Source organism: Mandrillus leucophaeus, unplaced genomic scaffold (genome assembly GCF_000951045.1).
Source record: "Mandrillus leucophaeus isolate KB7577 unplaced genomic scaffold, Mleu.le_1.0 Scaffold497, whole genome shotgun sequence".
Lineage (NCBI taxonomy): Eukaryota > Metazoa > Chordata > Mammalia > Primates > Cercopithecidae > Mandrillus > Mandrillus leucophaeus.
In genome coordinates, this window is record NW_012105331.1 from 273,370 (window position 1) to 292,035 (window position 18,666).

The window sequence follows — 18,666 nt, forward strand, 5'->3', positions numbered from 1 at the left end:
GTCATTTCTCACTGTTTAAAAAAAACTTCTCTGGGAGACTCTATCAGATGCAGCCCACTGGGAAGACAATAGATTAGGTATCTGAGGAACCAGAGGCACCATCAGACAGGCAAAGAGGCTAGCTGAGATAAGGGCACTCTTGGACTACTCTTGCTTTTGACTGCCAATGTTCCCAAGTCCCAGGCTTGCTGGTAGTCAGCCACTAAGTCATTGTGAAGAAAGGAGTGATTCCACGAACCCACACAGAGCACCTCCTGGGGCAGGTGTTGTGCTGGAAATCATGGGACCTCACAGGTGAGTAAGAAAGTCACAGTCCTGTTTGATGGATGCCCAGGAGCCTTGGGTCTGCACACACATGTGAAATGTGGGTGTTAGCAGCAGGTACCTTTCATACGCCGTCAATAGTCTTCCCTATGTGGGTAGAACCCTAGGGGCTGAGGTCTCCCATTGGTGCCTTCAGGGCTTTTTGCTCATTCCACACAAATGGTCAGTCAGAGACCACAGCAGGGATGGGAACTATAGGGTGGACAAGGCATTTGCCCTGAAGGTAGTCCACACCATGTGTATCTATCTGCATTTTTCCTGTTGGTTCCTATTGTGTCGCTCCTGCTCCAGAACGAGAATGTCCCAGGGAATCACTGGAAGCTTGCTAGGAATAACAACTGGAACCTCAAGTTTCATGACCCCAGTGCCAGGGAATGGAAATCAGATCACTGAATGTGCACATGGGTGAACCTTCCCTGCTTTTAAGTAACCATTGACAAGTGACCTTCCCTGGATGTCATGTAAGTGGTTCATTTTTAAAGGGAGAGAACCATATTATTAGAAGATCACAGCATTTCTTTCCAGTCCTGATACCCTGTGTCTCCTTGATGTAGAAGTTCATGGGCAGCTCTACATGTCTTTCTAGAGAACTGTGGTTCTCATAAGATGTCCTAGCTAGCAGCACCTTCAGCTCGCTTGTCTTACTGCCTCCCATGTCTAGAAAGAAAACTGAATGTCTGAATGTAGTACCCTGCTCAGATAAGGTTCCTAATAAGTGTTTATTGAATGAAACGCTCCAAGGCTCTGATTTATCTAGTGCCTTGGCAGCCAAAATCAATAGTAGTCCAAGACCCATGTCAGAGAGAAAAAGAGGAGGAGTATTTATACCAGGTAAGAGATGGCTCAGGCAAGGAGAAGAAGAAGCAGACTTGTCATGGGAAACCAGTGGGGCAGAACAGGACGAGCAGGGAAACGTGGAGGAGGAAGAACTCAGCAGGTAAGATGTTGTGGTAAAGCAGGAGTCAGACTTTGAGTGGAGAGAACCAAAAAATAAGGCTGGGTCAAGACGAATTTGGGGTGGGGCGTGGTAGCTCATACCTGTAATCCCAGCTCTTTGGGAGGCTGAGGCAGTTGAATCAGCTGAGGTCGGGAGTTCAAGACCAGCCTGACCAATATGGTGATAACCCTGTCTCTGCTAAAAATACAAAAATTAGCCGGACATGGTAGTGGGTGCCTGTAATCCCAGCTACTCAGGAGGCTGAGGCAGGAGAATCCCTTGAACCCAGGAGGTGGAGGTTGCAGTGAGTCAAGATCTCATCACTGCACTCCAACCTGGGTGACAGAGCAAGACTCTGTTAAAAAAAAAAAAAAAAAGATGAATTTGAAACCTTGCAGACAACTGGAAGCAAAGAAGGGTTTTTGGCAGAAGATTGACGTGATGTAAGCTGAGTTAAAAAGCAAATCTGGCAGCAACGTGCAGAAGAGAGTGAAAGAGAAGGTCTGAGAAGAAAGATCTTGGATAGTTTACAATGGGGAATAAAAGCCGAACAAAGCTGGAGATAGTGCAAACTCAAGCAACGGGTTTGTAGCAAGCATGTACGAAGGCCTGGACACTGTTCTAGAAGTGGAATACAGTTGTGAAGGAGAGAGACACACAGATCCCTGTCCTTTGGGAATTCACCTTCTAGAGGGAGAAGAAACAGATGGAAGAATTTGACTTTTCATGAATGAATGCCTCTTTTTGCTCTGTAAGAGGCGTGAGGAAATTTACAAACATACATCCACTCAGAATAATAAAAATAAGTGATTTTACCTATTGCCTTTGACAACATCCTTTCATTAGATAAAATAGTGAGTTCCCTATGGCTGACCTTACAAAGTCACTCAGAGGTAGCTTATGGCCTGGCACCAAAGCATGGCTAGACAAAGGTAGTTGCACGAAGAACACAAGTGACTAGTTCCCAGTTTGTAGCTCCATGAAGGTTGTGATGGTTGATTCAGATACTGAGTAATGGCAGCAAATGGGCTGGAGTCTCGATTGGGCTCATGGAGAGATGGTTTGTTTGGCATCATGCCTGGTCCTTTGAGAGGAAGGCTGTGCTCTAGAATGTGCTGCAGTCCATCCCCCACCCTCCACATTCATGTCACCTGTGTTGCCCTTGAAGACATTAGAGCTTGGGGCTGCCAAAAGAGGACTGAGGGTCTACCAGGAATCCCCAGTAGATTTTTCACAGCAGAGGCTTTTGAGAGCAATTAATATTAGAGAGTTTGAGGTAGGGGTAAGTTTTGGCAAAGAAGGAAACCAGGAATTTGCCTTCAACTGACCACTGAGATATCCTTTGTCATGAATGGAGCAGAGGGTAGGGTTAAGGCCCATTATAAAAATTAACATATAAGCCAGAAGATTAAAAAAATACAGGGATGTATCTTGAGACAGGGACACGACATTATTAAGGACTATGCCTAGAACTTTGTGACTGGATATGGTTAGACTGGGATGGGAAGGGATATGTTAAGAAAGTAAAGGGAAAAGGGAAGTACAAAACACCCAAGATTTTGAAGCTGGATGATAGGGTAATGATGTATAAGAAGGTTAGGGCTCTGATCACTTGAGATCAGGAGTTTGAGACTAGCCTGGCCAACGTAGTGAAACCCCATCCCTACTAAAAATACAAAAATTAACTGGGCATGGTGGTGCGTACCTATCATCCTAGCTGCTGGGGAAGCTGAGGCAAGAGAATCGCTGGAACCTGGGAGGCAGAGGTTGTGGTGAGCTGAGATTGTGTCACCACTGCACTCCAGCCTGGGCAACACAGCAAGACTCTGTCTCAAAAATAAATAAATAAATATAAAAATAAAAAAGTTAGGACAGAGGGAGAAGGTCAGGAGGAGGTTGATGGATTGGGTTTTAGATGTAACTGTGGAGTAATGGTAAAGTATCTGCATAGTGGAGTTCACTAGGCAGTCAGTGCTTCAGAGATGGAGAGGACAGAGGAAAGAAGGGAATCGGGGGAGGTGCCTTCACAGAAGTAAGAGCTTAAGACAGGAAAATAATGAGTTCTGAAAAGGAGAATAAAGCAGAGAGGGCAAACGGTTTAGGCTGGAGAGATGCTCATGGTTTGAGGACTGACAGAGGAATAAGAACAGCTGTAGAGGAATAGAAACAATGAGAGAAACCTGCCACAACCATCATTGGAGAACAGATACAAGAAGGAGGAATGGCCAAATGGGTCCAACACCGCAGAATGAGATCAAGAACAAACATAGATGGGGAAGAGGTACAGATCAGGCAGTAGTCAGGTCATGTGTCAACTTTCAGAGACAGGTTTTAGTGTGATCAGGCAGAAGTCGGGAGATAAGAGGAAATGGGTAGAGAAAAAATGCATTTCTCCAGGAGCTGGGGTGTGAAAGAGGGATGGGCCAGTTTTGCTGGAGAGAATAAGAGGGAGTGCAAGCTTGGCACCCAGCCCTCAGATCCAAGGTGACTGGGCCTGTTTCCCTGCTGGGCCAGTAGCCCCCATGCTAAAAGGTAGGATTTAGCAGGGTCTGAACATGCTAGGCAGAGCTTCTGCAAGGCCAGGGCCTGCCTCCCCTCCCTGTGGCAGGCTAGGGTTAGGGCTTGACCTGTACTAGAGGATCTGGGAGTCCTTCATGGCACTGTAGGACCCTGAATGTGTTCAGACCCCCAGGTCACCAGGACACCTGGGCTCTGCTGTGTCCCCACAGGTTTTTGCCCTGACTCAGGCTGAGGACTTTGAGTGTAGGACCCGCATTTCCTTACGCAGAGGTTGGTGGGGCATTGAATGAAGGTGTTAATAGGCTCCATGTAGCACAGGCACACGGGCCTGGTGCATCAAGTGGCCAGAGTCCCTGCTTGGTGCCAGGAAAACATGGGATACCTGAGCAGGCAGAGACCACTCAGCAAATAATAATGGGGCGACCCAAGAAAATGACCCTCAGAGGGCAGTGGAGACCCAGGCATTTGAGACAGCCTGGCAAATGCATAGCACCTGAGGGCCGTGTGCATGTATGTGTATGTTTGGGGGTGAGAGGAGGGTATTACTAGCCAAGGGGACATATGAACAACCTATGTGCAAGTTCTAGGACCTTCCTATACTCCTGTACCCCTATTTGAAGACTTCTGTTCAATATACCCACGTGGCCCATTAGAATGTTCCACTGAACAGGAAAACCAATGTGCAATCAGGAGAGAATCTCAAAGGACCTTTCCAGCTGTGGCATGCAGAGATCCATAAAGCTTAATCCTTTAAAAGGAATTATTCTAAATAGCCCAGGAGTGAGCATAAATGAATGAAAAGTCCATGAATGTGGGGACTGAATCCTGTAATAGGTAGCAAAACGGCATGATAAAGAGCATGGGCTCTGGAGACAGACCACCTAGGCTCCAATTCCAGCTCTGTCACATGTGAGCTGGGTGCCCTAGGGCAAGCTGCTTAACCTCCCCAGGCCTCAGTTTCTCCATCTGTAAAATGGGGATAATTAGACTTGGCTCTCAGGCTTGTCATGAAGATGAGCGGCTTAATATTTGTAAAGTGCTTAGAACAATAACTGACACATAGCACACGCTTTCTGGGTGTTAAAAAATATTCTTACCCTGTTGGGTTTTTAAGTGATGCTCTTCTCGGGGATCTTTATGACATACTTTTGAGGAAGATGAGAAACCAGGCTTCTTAGCTCTGTTAAACATTTTAGACACACAAACAGTCCTCACTTTGCATGGCAGTATGGGACTGTAAAAATGACCATGCAAGCTAAAACTGTGCAAAGCAATCCTAAAAATCAAGAGAAAAATTACAACTGTTCTGTGACCTTTAAAATTTTTTGTCAAAGCATTAGAAACCCTTACCATAGGTTGTAAGTGTGTAGGGAGACAAGCAAACAAAAATAGTAAAACAAATATTTTAGTACACAGTAATTTGAAACATTAGAAACAATGCAACATTTTAAGTGTTTCTTTGTAAAAATAAACTTATTGAGAGGTTTTTTTTCAAAGTTCTTGCCGCCTTCTCTTTGCATAACTTACGATACTGAGGGAACATCTTTTCTCTGCCAGTGAATTGCCATAGTCCTTTATAAATTTGCATCAGCTTCCAACATCTTATACTCTTTGCTTTCAATGTTGTGAAATACCTTTGAAAGTTCCTATAATGTGAAGATTTTTGCTCGCATCACTTCCTGTGGTACATCTTCATCCTTTTTGTCGCAACCACTTTCCTCATTTATGCTTTGAACAATGGTTTCAGGTTTCATCAATATAAATAGAAACTTTAAGGGTCCTGGCTGTCACAAAGTCACATAGAGCTTACTCAGAATGATGTCAAATTCCACTTTAGAAATTTAAAACCTCAGCCTGTTAAAAATAGCTTGTCATCAACAAAGGAACCAGATGATAACAGACACAAGGCTGACTTTTTAGTCTCAACTTATATATATGAAAAAAACAACCCCAAAACTGCTCAACATAAGCGCAGGCATTTTCAGTGCCCTGCATCCAAGCATTAATGATTATTTAAATGGTAGAATAACATAAAATGATGAAGCAACTGGATAAATTCAACTATGTTGTCGAATTTTTGTAGTTGACGGAAATCAGTCTTTGGACTTTAAGATCTCATGTAGATCAGAGGAGAAATACAATTACATACTCCTTAAGAATCTGATGAAAGTTATGGCCTTTCTCCACCAGAATGTGCACATGAGCCGATACAATGTTATGCAGTGTTTCAAGGAATCCACAGAGCCCTGGATATCCAATTAGAAGCCCTGGCTATGAATCTAGAATTTTATTACTTTATTACTAGGTGAAACCCAGCCCAAGTTCGTTTGAGAGCCACTGCAAGTTCCAAAAACTGTAGGGCATGTCATCTGCCACTGAAAATGCATTTAATGATGACTCACTCTTTCCTCACTATACAAGTTTGTTCAAACTACACCTCTTCAGCTACAAACTACCTACCATCCCTGAAACTCTGTTCTGAGAGTAAAGGGATTACAAAACCTGGCTGAAAATACAGACTCAATAGAATGTTGAAAAACACAACAGAACCAGCACATCAGACTGTAAATTGATTGTCTTGCACAGGATGTTAGCTGCTCTTCGAATGAGGTTCCTGAGTGGCACCTGAGCCTATTGCTGGTGGCATCCTATTCTGCCGTTCTCTTTCTTCCTCCTTCCCCATTCCTTTCTTTCTCTTCTCCCTTTATTCGTCCTCTGCAATTCTTTTTTTCCACACTACCGTTGGCAGGTCCCTAGGGACACTGTTTAATCTGGCCCATGGTACAAGAGATTTTAGATCTTCATTGAAGTCACTAGAGATGGCCTGAGTGAGTCACTTTGAATTTAATAGGCAAACTGATGGAAGGCTCTGAGAAGACCTCGATGCCCAAGAATTGTGTTCTTACTATAGAAACTATTTTGATCAAAAAAGTCATTTTGGTCAAAAAGGGGAGTTGGGGGAATTGCTTTTTTTGTTTTTAAATTGATTTGGCTTCAAGGGAAGAAGATTGCCTAAACAAAACCTGCTGATGAAGTCACAGAATGACTCCACCTCTGGAATGAGCTTTATTTTCTTATATTTTGACAAGAAATTTGGCTTTCAATTGGGAATGCACGTCACTCTACCCACTCAAGGGCAAGATGATAAGGTTCTATCAGACCAAGCGTCTAAAGGAACCTGAGACTCTACCAAGGTCAGAAATGCTGCAATTCAAGCCAAAAGATCTTTCTTGGGCTTCCTTGTTTTGACTTGTAACCATAAATTAGTCTTGCCTGAATGTCTGATCACATTATAAAACAGTGAGTGAATCTGTACTGTGCAGCACCATCTGAAGCAACAGGAGCTGTAGATGAACCTTTAAGGGGATTCTGTAATTTTCTGTCCCTTTGATTTCCACAGGACTCTAAATTGCCCCCTCTGAGGTCAAGGAACACAAGATGGTTTTGGAAATGCTGAACCCGATGCATTATAACATCACCAGCATGGTGCCTGAGGCCATGCCTGCTGCCACCATGCCAATCCTGCTCCTCACTGGCCTTTTTCTCTTGGTGTGGAATTATGAGGGTACATCCTCAATACCAGGTAAGTCAGTTGTTTATTTCCATTTCTAAGGAGATTATTTACTTGGGGTTTTGGTCCATGATGGTAAAGAAAATTTTGCAAAAGGACAAAAAGCACACCTGGTAAGATCTCTGAAGACTATGGCTGTGTTAGCAAATAAGGACTTGGGTGAAAATTTTCAAACCAATTATCTGCACATTTTAAATGAAAGCACTTTAAAAAATCTTAGATAAACCCTTCCAGTCTGCACTGTGCTTTCGTAAAGTGGACTTGGCACAAGTACCTTTAAAACAAGCTCAAGATGGGGTGGAGAAAAGTAAAATTCCAGGGTTTTCTGGTTAACTTTTAAAAATGAGATTGCAAATTTGCTCTGAAGGTGAAAATGTCTCTGGAACGCCTTCTTCACTGCTTTTCTTCTCCCTTTCATTTTGCTTCCTCCATGCCCCCTCTTTGTCTTATATTTATCCCTTCTCTTTATTCCACTCATCATTTTCTCTTATTCTTGGGAAGGTGGTGATAGTGGTCCCCATTTTTCTCCCACTACCTGGCTCCCATAAGGGTCAAATGGGATCCAGGCAGTGGGATAAAAATGCGGACCACTCCAGTACTCTTGGAACATCACACCCCGAGAGAATCTTCAACAAGATCTGTGGGTCAATCAAAAGTGGAGAATAATATAATTATCCAGATAATCCCAATAGAAAACCCCACCCTTCCACCGTTAAAGCTACAGTGATCAGATATCAGATTAATTCAGAATGACCTGAAATTTCAGACTGCTTCTTTAGTTTTCAGTGAAGATGCCTCATTGCAGACACATCTGTTTCCCATTCCATAAGATATCCAATGAGACTCTAAGAGCGTAGTTGTTACACACTGGTAAGTGTGGTGGGCCTCGTCTCAGTGGGATCAGAAGTGGGAGCATGGGGCTGGCACAAAATGCTCTGTCTGGATTCTTTTTAACATGCAGATAATTGCCTGTCTCTCTGCCTGATTCAGCCTGATATTTTAGATTACTTTAACGCCCAGTTTAAAGGAACATTTAGTTAATTTTGTTCTCTGCTCCCTGACAGGGTCAGCTCTGGAGAAGGGAGGCTCAGAGCTAAGGGATGACTGTTTCATCGTCTTTAACTTGAACTTTCTTCCCCAGTGTGGCCCTTCCTCACTGGATTTCTCCTCTCCCAAGGGGACTTCATGGTCAGGGTCAGTGAATGGTCAGGGTGGGGTGAGTACGTAGAGGGGTGGAAAGCCTTCTTTTTCCTCTTCTTCCCTTCATAGGCCCAGGTGCTAAATTCTAATTTGTCTGTATTATCAGAGAATCAGGCCAGGAGAGTCCAGCACTGCCCACACAGCATTGCCCATCCAGTAAGCCACAGGTTCTCAAGCTTTTAAGTCTATGTAAGAACACCCAGCAGGTAGGAGCTTGTTAACATTTCTGTTCCTGGACCCTGCTCCTGACTTTTTGACTCAGGCTCTTCAGGTCTAGAAACATGCATTTTTAAAAAGTTCCCCCGGATGCTTATGCTAATCAGCACTGGTAGAATTTCCTTGGACCCTTGACCAAGGAGGTCAGCCTGTTAGGACAAGCCTGAGAACCAGCAGCCCTGAAGCTCTGGATCAGCAGGAGAGTAGGCAGCATCTCACTCTGTCCACCATTTCTGGGCCAGCGCCATCATGCTGCATCCACTGACAGTCAGATCAAGTAGCACAGTGATTCTCAGCACTGTCTGAGGTAGGGGCTCAGCTGGTTTGGGGCTGCTATTTTTTTAAAAAATCTCCACTCCTGATTTTTTATGAGCAGCCAAGGTTGAGAGCCACAGATATGAGCCTAACTCCTTCATTTGACAGAAGGGGAAACTGAGACCTGGGGAGCTGATCTGCCTTGCCCAGGCAAAACGCTATGACAAGCATGAGAAGCCATGGAGTTCAAACTCCTCATTTTACAAGTGGAGGGTTAAAGCCCAGAGAAGAGAAATGGCTTGTCAGCTCCCCAGCTGGACAGGAAGTGGGAATATAGGGGGGCCACCAGGAACTCCTAAAGCCCAGGTTGATGATCATTTTGCTAGACAGGTAGTTTCTAGTTTCACACTTTCCCTTTGAAAGCAGAAGGTCTAGTTAGAATCCACTAGTAGCACAGACTGTGAGATCCTATGGTTTCTGGTTGGGGGAGGGAAGATAAGAAAATTGGCCTTGTTTGGGGTGGTTTTTGCTGATCAATACTCCTGAGCTCCTGCCAGCTCACTTGAATCAGTGGCTCTCTAGGTTCTTGGTTTTAGAGGTTTGGGGGAAGCGCAGAGTCAGGAAAGCTCAGGACCAGTGAAAGCTAGAGGAACTTACAATGATTTAAAGTCCTTGAGTGAGTTATAATTTACAAAGCAGTTTCATGCCCATTTTCTATGGTGAGGTTGGTGTGTTTGTGTCTGTTTTGTAGGTGGCAAAACTGAGACTCAAAGAGTCACACAACTAGTAAGTGATGAAACTGGGGCTCATATCTAAGCTTCTTCTAGCTGTATTTACTAAGAGGCCCTGTTCTGCTTAGGGGCGGGAGGATGTGTGAAAAGATTAAAGAGATGTGGTTTCTGCCCCGAGGGGATTATATAAATGTAGTAAAGACAGTCAGGGGCACACACATAGGTGGCTGACTTAGTGCCAGGTAGGGGCTATGAAAGTCCTGAGGAAAGGGTCATTCCTGCGGGGGAGGGGGAGGGGCCAGGGTAGTGGGGGGCAGGGTTGGAAGCTTCAGTTCTGAAAAATTGCTCCCAGTCTACTGATCTGGGTCAGGACTCACAGTCACCTGGCACGGGCTGCTCTCCCTTCCCCAAGGACATATAGCCATCCCCAGCTCTGAACAAGGGTCCTCTCCCTCCATATGCCATGCTGTGCCCTGGGTACCGCATCCCAGAGCAGAGAACTGGGGGGAAAAAAAGCATGGCAACTGACATTCCACTTTTTCTTATTAAGATAATGTTTCACAGAAAAGTGCACAGCGCGGTGGTAAATTTGCCATCACAATGCAGCCTGAGAAAGTGGATGTTACCCTTGTTCCAGAAGCTCCTCGCGTGCCTTTGCAATCACTCTCCCTCACTCCAGAGCAAAACACCGTCTTTGATTTTGTGACAGTCACTCCCTTGCTTTTTTTTTCATCATTTTACCACATAATTTCATATCCCAGAGAATACAGGTTAATTTTGCCTTGTTTTAAACGTTTTAGCAGTTAATTCATACATTATGTATTCTTTTATCTTGCTTCTTTTGCTCAATAGTGTGTTTCTAAGATCCATCCACATTGTGGCATGCAGGTGTAGTTCATTTTCATTGCCATAGGGTATTGAGTTATATAAATATCTCATGGTTTAATTGCCAGTTCCACTGTTGAGGGACACTTGAGGTGTCTTTAGTTTGGGGCTATTGTGAACAAGACTGTTCTGAATGTATATGTGCACACAGGTTTCTCTATGGTGTATATGTGTAAGGCGTGGAAAGCAACAGCTTGTTGATTAGGACAGCTGGGGAGAGGTCCCAGCTGTTGGCTCCAAGGAGGCTGTCTCTGTACAAAAATGCAGCAAAGCATTCACTACTCCTTTTAGGGTGTGAAAGAGGCTCCCACAATCACTGCATGCCTAAATAAGCATTCCTAAATCTGAGAAGCAAAGATCAGCTTAATGTGGATACAACCAGAATATTTCCCTAATATTTTACCAAAGTTTCTACCTTCCTCCAGCATTCTTCTCTCCAGCTGGAGGGTGGGTAGAAGCATAAGATATACACATAAATCAAAAGGTCACACTGTGTTAAGATTCTTTTATTTTGTAATTATTTTTCACATACTCTCCTGTCTTGCCCCTAGACTCTGATGGGGACCATTATACTTATAATATCTCCAGTCCCTAATTTGGAGCTAGTGTCTATACCAGTAGTATCTATACCAGTAATTGTTTGTTGGATGAATTAAGCTGATACAGAACTGATTGCTAAAGACTCAAAACTGTGGTTCTCTTCTGGTTAGAACACTAAGGTTCTTAATCTAAGCACAAGGTTCAATCTCCCTTTTTCAGTAGATACGTCCCTCCTGCGTCATAGCTTACATTTGAATGGCAGGTCCCAAATATTAAGATTTTTACATGGCAGGCTGGGTGTGGTGGCACAAGCCTGTAATCCCAAATCCCAGCTACTCAGGAGGCTGAGGCAGAAGAATCGCTTGAACCCAGGAGGCGGAGGTTGCAGTGAGCCGAGATCATGCCACTGCACTCCAGCCTGGGCAACAGAGCCAGACTCTGTCTCAAAAAAAAGGATGGCATTTAAAACTTCATCCTTTATATTAGATACACATGCATAATTAATTTTTAAAATTTATTCAGGAAATATTTATTGAGCATCTACAAAGTGCCAAGCTGTAAATATCCAGTGAGGTAATATTATGCATATATTAATTGATTAAAGGTTAATATATCTAATGACAGTTTAAGGAAATATATATTCAATCAAATCTGCCGTGGAAATCTTTTAAAGAGCTTAATGAAATTATTTTAATACGAAGTCAGTCATCTACTGTATAATGTAGTGTTACTAAAATAATCACAAGATTAACAACCTTAGACCATATTTTGGTTCTATAGGTATCAGCAAACATCTTCTATTTAAAGGGAAAAAAGAGCCGACACTCTTGCTCATATTAACTCAGCTATTGCAAAGTAAAAGACTAAAAACTGTTTGCTGTGTTTGGGACTAAACATCCAATTTAGGTGATTCAAGCAAAAGCTTACACTATGTATATCATTACACAACTCTTGCCCATAAGGTGAGAATGCTGTCTCACGTAGTTAGGAGTGTTTTGGCTTCAGAATGATTTCACTGGCAGAATGGAATTAAAGGAGAAAGATTCAGAAAAACTACTACTTGACAATTTCTAAAAAATTCTAAAACTTTTTAATCTAACTTTTTACCACCACCAGTAAAATCAAAGTACCAAGTTTGTTCTCTGATATAAGCAACATCAAATTCCCCAGTTGTTCCCTGGGTTCATGTTCTTTATAATTCTGCCATCCTCTGCATAAGCAAGGTTGTAAGCAGCCACTACTCTCAGCTAAAACCAGATTATGGGACTCAAACTCCAGTCTAGAGGCTCAAAGACCCATTGCCTGACTCCTCAACTCTTAGCTTTATTTTGCCTAATGAGATTTAGCTTAAGAGCCTTTTCTTAAACAGTCTTTTTTGAGGGGAATAAAATAGATGTTCTTGGATTGGACATTGTCCTTGTAGATCTTGTTTCTTTCAGTTGAAAGATTTCCTACAAAACTACAGACCAGTTTTAACCCACCTATTCTGTCAACTGGGGCACTCAAACCAAAAGTTTCCAGAAAAAAACTACGCGCCAAACGGATCTGCCGGCTCGTCAGCGTTTCCATGTTTGCTACCCAACGCACGAATTGACTTGTATTCAAAACCCATTGATACCGGTTAACCTGGGAAGAAATTAGCACACACACCCCAGTTCATTCAGACTGAAATGATTGAGACCAAATAAAACTAGTGTGGCGTGGATACTGAATCCTTTTTACTCACGGAGGGGTGAAGAGCCTCATGTTAAGTGTGAGACTTTTGTTTTGTTTCAAATCACTTTATTCATGATTCACAGATATACATCAAATGTAAAGAACACTTAGCTATGAAAGAACAAAAACAGGAGTAACACAAAGCAGTTGCAATTTTTGGTGTGACTAAGATGTAGCTTACGCTCTGACACCTGTCCTAGGTCCTGGCTACTGCATGGGAATTGGACCCCTCATCTCCCATGGCAGATTCCTGTGGATGGGGATCGGCAGTGCCTGCAACTACTACAACCGGGTGTATGGAGAATTCATGCGAGTCTGGATCTCTGGAGAGGAAACACTCATTATCAGCAAGTGAGTCTGTTCATAATCGGAGACATACTTTTTTTTTTTTTTTTTTGAGACGGAGTCTCACTGTATTGCCCAGCCTGGAGTGCAGTGGCGCGATCTCGGCTCACTGCAAGCTCCGCCTCCCGGGTTGACGTCATTCTCTTGCGTCGGCCTCCTGACTAGCTGGGACTACAGGTGACCGCGCCACGCCCGGCTAATTTTTTGCATTTTTAGTAGAGACGGGGTTTCACCGTGTTAGCCAGGGTGGTCTCGATTTTCTGACCTCGTGATCCACCCACCTTGGCCTCCCAAAGTGCTGGGATTACAGGCGTGAGCCACCGCGCCCAGCGGGAGACATACTTTTTAAATCGAGGCTGGAGTTTTTTCCACTTAAGACAGCTTTATTTTGATTATTGATGTCTTTGTTTCTAATGCTATATTTTTACCACTGAAATGAAGGTGAGCAATCCCCAGAAATCTAACATTGAAACAGAATAATTGGGTTTTGCTTGAAATAAAGTCAGCGGTACATAAATAAATAACTCTAGAAAGTTGGGAAATTATTTCCAGTCTCTGTGAGCAGTGAATGTGGAAACTTAGAAGCCAGATAATTTGATTTCAACGAAACATACTTTAGGGAGAGGTGTTATCTTTTCTGCTTTCCTAAGTTTTTTGGTCTTAACCACAAATAAACATTAAAAAGAACCAAGCCAAACAAACAAAGAAAAAACCCATACAAAACAAAAATAAAACCCAAGACACCACTGCACTATAGTCTGGGTGACAGAGCAAGACCCTGTCTTTTAAAAAGTAAAATAAAACCTGAGGCAGAGGTATCTGATCAGCAATTTGCTAATTTATTCTCCTGCCAAGCCACTGAGCACCTCTAAAAGAGCAGATGGTAAACCGACCTTGGCTGAATCTGATTAAAGAAAAAAGAAAATAAAAGAAGAGACAGTAGAAAAAGAAGTCATTCACATGCTGCTCTTCCATTTATGACTTTACGCCAGTATCCAGTGGAGGGATCTTACATAAATCAGGAACAGTATTACCCATTTTAAAAAATAGTGTCCTCCCTCTCTGCATTATTATATTTTGTGGATAACTAGCAGATTGAATTAGTTCTATGGTTAACTAAATAGGAATTGACTATAAAGAACTAGTTTGGTGAAATACTCGTTTTCTTGTTTATTGATCTTAGAAAATGGAGAATTTCAAAGACAGCGTATTTCCCTAGACTTTCAGCCAGTTTTAGTAGATTTTTAGCAAACCTATGTGCAAACACTGTCTCATTAACACATTTTTATATTTGTAATCCCTGACAGAGCTTTACCCACAAACCGAAGCTGACCAGGGTGTTTTACCAATTTGTTCAAATTATTCATTCAGATACAAAGACTATAGCTCAAAAACAAGTGAAGCTTTTCTAGAAACTACATAATTTTTTCAGGTCAAGATTACATACATCATCTCATAAAATACCACGGTATCCTCAAAGCCCAAATATTTGAAGCAGATACTGAAAGAAGGAAGCAGGAGAGAAATAGGTGTTATTTTAATACTTCCAAATATTTCAAACTATCCAAAACAATTTTTTTTTGGCCTGGGATTTTTTTGTTTGTTTCATTCAGTTTCATGTTGTAGCACTTCTAAGAGTAGCTAAGGCAGACCTCACACAACTGAACAGAAATGGCTTCAGGTGGAAACAGCATTTCATTGGGTTCATTGTGACGTACATTAATGCAGTAGTTTTCAAAGTGTGGTCCTTCAACAGGCAGCATCAACAAGCCTGGGAACTTGTTAGCAATGCACCTTCTTGGGCCCCACCCTGACCTACTAAATGAGACAGTCTGGGGTGGGACCCGCAATCCGTGTTTTAACAAAGTCTGCAGGTGATTCTGCTGCACACTTGAGTTTGAGAACCACTGCTCTAAGAACTAGATCATAATTACTTTTTAAATTTTAATTCTCCTGGTCTATTAGGCTTTAGTCAGCCAAATTTAAGTGACTATGATATGTTCTTGATATGTTCTCATTTTAAAAATCAGTACTTGAGTCACTTTTACAACTGGCTACGGTCTCACAAATATCCTGGAAGCGCTGGTGTTTGGGTTTGCGGGTAGGGACATTTGCTGCTGCTCTTACATTTCCCCACACAGCCACCTGCCTTCCAGCTCTCCCCAGCCCAGGGTCTGCCTTCCCCACCACCTCTTTCCCTCAGCAGACAGGTGAAGTGACCCCCAGGATATTTATCTAGAAGGATATCTACCTGCTGCCCAGGATCTAGCACAGTGCCATGCTTCTCACCCTAGCTGTACCTTACAGTCACCCAGGGAGATTTTCAAAGCCCCACTGCCTAGGCCACACCCCGACTTTTAGATCAGAACCTCTGAGGGTAGGACCCAGGCATCAGTGGTGTTTAATGCTCCCCAGGTGATCCCAGGGTGTGACTGAGTTTGAGAACTTCCATCTGGAGAGGGGGTGGAGGAGGAAGCTCCTGGGGCAGGAGGGCCTCTCCCCGGGGTTAGGGGAAACAGTGATGCAGGTTTGGTTTTGTCTTATGCTGAGGTGGTGGCAGTATAAGACTAGAATTGGTGTAAAGAATGATGGAATTGAGAAAGGACCACAGTACCAGGATAGAAATCATTCTGACATACTAGATATTTCGATGCTAGATTCTTAAGTCTCCAGAAAAACTCCCTGAATTCCCAAAGACAATTCTTGAAGTGGTTGCTCGTTACAGTGGGGGTGGCATCTGACCACTCTGCTAATCTTAATTAGGAAACTGATTCCAACAACCCCGACCAAGTCAGGCGCTTGTGCACGCAGAGAAGCGGCCACAACCCACCCACCCTACCCCCAGCTCTCCCAGTTCTTTCCTTTTCCTGTCCTCTCAGGCTTTTCACTTGTTGGAGTCTTTGTGTTCTCCTTAATTGCCTCAGAGCAGTTCCATTTTGTTGTTAAAGGCTGAGCTCCCTGCGGGAATAGGACATGTTTGTCCCCATCTCCTTTCCTTGCCTGCTCTTCAAGTCCCTTCCAGAACTCCCCGTACCTCTTGAAAAGACCCCACTGGACCTCAGAAAGCTTTTTATTTTTATTTGAATAGTTTGCCAGATTTTTTTTTTTCTTTTGAAAAGTTTGAGGTCTGTAGTCATTACAACTGTGTAGAAATTATGGTCCAACTTTTCCAACCAGCTTTGTCCCAAAGTAATGGGGGCTGCAGAACTTCAGGGGAGAAGTCAGGCATGTGGGCTGCTGCGATTCCGCCTGCACCACTGGGGGCGTCGAGGCACAGTCCATCTGGTGAGATGTAGATGATGTGTGCACCGTTCTTCCCCCAGGCAGCTACCCAGGCAGCTGTGCTCTAAATTAATGAGGGTCTATAGGTGCTGCATGACACTATACGTCCATTATATGTCCCTAGATTCGTTTTTGTCATGAATACAAAAAAAAATTTATGTAGCACTCATAAAGGGAAATTAGCAATTAGTATGCTAATTCAGGTTCTATTTGCATATCTGTTAGCAATTAACATACTAATTAGGGTTATATTTTTACATCTGTCTTAAAGATGTGAAAATTTACACATCATTTGCAGGGGTTTCCTTCATTTATTCTTTGAATGTACATTTACTGAGAATTTATTATATACTAAGCACTGAAGCACTGAATGATTCTAAGTTGTAGTAGTCATTACTGACTCTTCATCCATTAAATATTTATTGAAAACTTACTATGTATAGCAGCAGGTATTGTTCTAAGTTCTGGGAATACAGCAGTGAAAAAACCAGCCAAAATTCCTTTACCTCATGGAGCAGTATGTTGTCACTAGGTCAACAATAAACAAGTAAAATATATAGTGTATCAGCAGAGTGACCAATTCTTTCAGTTTGCCTGGGACCAGGGCCTTTCCCAGGATGTGGGACTTTCAGTGCTGAAACTGGCATAATCCTGGGCAAACCAGGATAGCTGGTCACACTGTTATGAGACAGATAGGTATTACATAGAAAAAGAATAGGGAAAGCAGATGGGGGAGGACGAGTTGTAGAGACGCAGGTGTGATTGTAAATAGGTGGTTCAGGCAGCCCTCACTGAGAAGACAGCGTTTAAATAAAAACCTAAAGGAAATGAGCAAGTAGCCCAGGCAGAGACCTGGTGGAAAAGCATTCTAGACAGAAGGAACAGCAAGTGCCAATGTCCTAAGGCGAGATCCTGAGTGGAAGAACACAGGAGATGAGATGAGAGAGGCAATAGGGCACCAAATCACGTCAGGCCTTGCAGGCCATTGTAACAACTCCAGCTTTTACCCTCTGTGAGAAAGGAAGCCACTGAAGAATTTGAGCAGAGGAGTGACGCATGTGACTCATTTGTGTTTCAGCAGAATCATTCTGGCTGCTCTGTTGATAATAGGTGCAAGAAGACAAGGGATGGGGACAGAGAGACCAGTTAGGCAAGAGGTGATGGTGGCTGGTCCAGGTGGTAGCAGTAGAGGTGATAAGATATGAGGGAAAATTCCAGACATATTTTGAAGGCAAAGCCAACAGACTTGCTGACAGATTGGATGTAGGATGTAAGAGAAAAAAAAAAAAGAGTCAAACTGCTGTCCAGTTTTGCATTGAATGGGGACATCGTGTCCTAAGATAGGTGGAGCAAGTTGGGAAGGGGAGAGATTAGGGTTCCATTCTAGACATGTTAGATTTGACATGCCCAGTTGACATCTGAGTGGGATGATTGAGTAGAGAGGACTGAACCTGGAGACCCTCTAATGTAAATAGGACAGAAACTAGCAACAGAGACTGAGAAGGAGCAGCTGGACCGAGAAGAGAAAACCAGGAAAGTATGATGTCTGAAAACCAGGTGAAGAATCCATATCAGGGCGTAGGAAATTGTGAACCATGTCAAATACCACTGATGGGGAAAGGGAATGCATGGAGATTTCAGTACTGCGTTTAGCAACAGGGAAGTCACAGGTGACCTTGACAATAGCAGTTTCATTGGACTAGTCAGGGCAAAAGTCTGACCAGAGAAGAGAATAGGGGGAGAAGAATCAGAGGCATCAAGTGTAGACAAGTCTTCCAAGGAGTTTGCCATAAAGAAGGCAGGAAATGGGACAGTAGCTGAACGAGATGTGCAGGCAAAGAAATATGATTTTTAAAATAGGAGAAATTACAGCATGTGAGTTGTAGGGGGAATGGTCAGTTATGGAGGAAAATCAAATGATTGTTGATGGAAGAGAAAGAAAGAGTGTGCTAAGTGAGATGTGAAGAGGTCCCTGGGGACAAGTGGATGGGTTGGCCTTGAATGGGGACATGGAATTTCCATCGTAATAGGAGGGAAGGTGGAATATACGGGCACAGGTCCGGGTCGTTGGGGCTTGCGGAGATTCTCTTGTAGTTGTTTCCATTTTCTTGGGAAAATTGGAAATAAAGTCTTCAGCTGGGGCT

At 43.2% G+C, this 18,666-nt stretch overlaps 1 protein-coding gene across 1 annotated transcript in view; it reads left to right on the forward strand.

Moving 5' to 3' along the window:
• The window catches only part of LOC105550746 (aromatase), a 128,861-nt gene that overhangs the window by 89,050 nt on the left and 21,145 nt on the right, over positions 1–18,666 (forward strand). Inside the window, exons 3-4 of the mRNA XM_011995748.1 lie at positions 7,182–7,364; positions 13,096–13,246. Coding sequence (XP_011851138.1) covers positions 7,220–7,364; positions 13,096–13,246 — 296 coding nt within the window. The 5' untranslated portion in view covers positions 7,182–7,219. The remainder of the gene's footprint in view (positions 1–7,181; positions 7,365–13,095; positions 13,247–18,666) is intronic.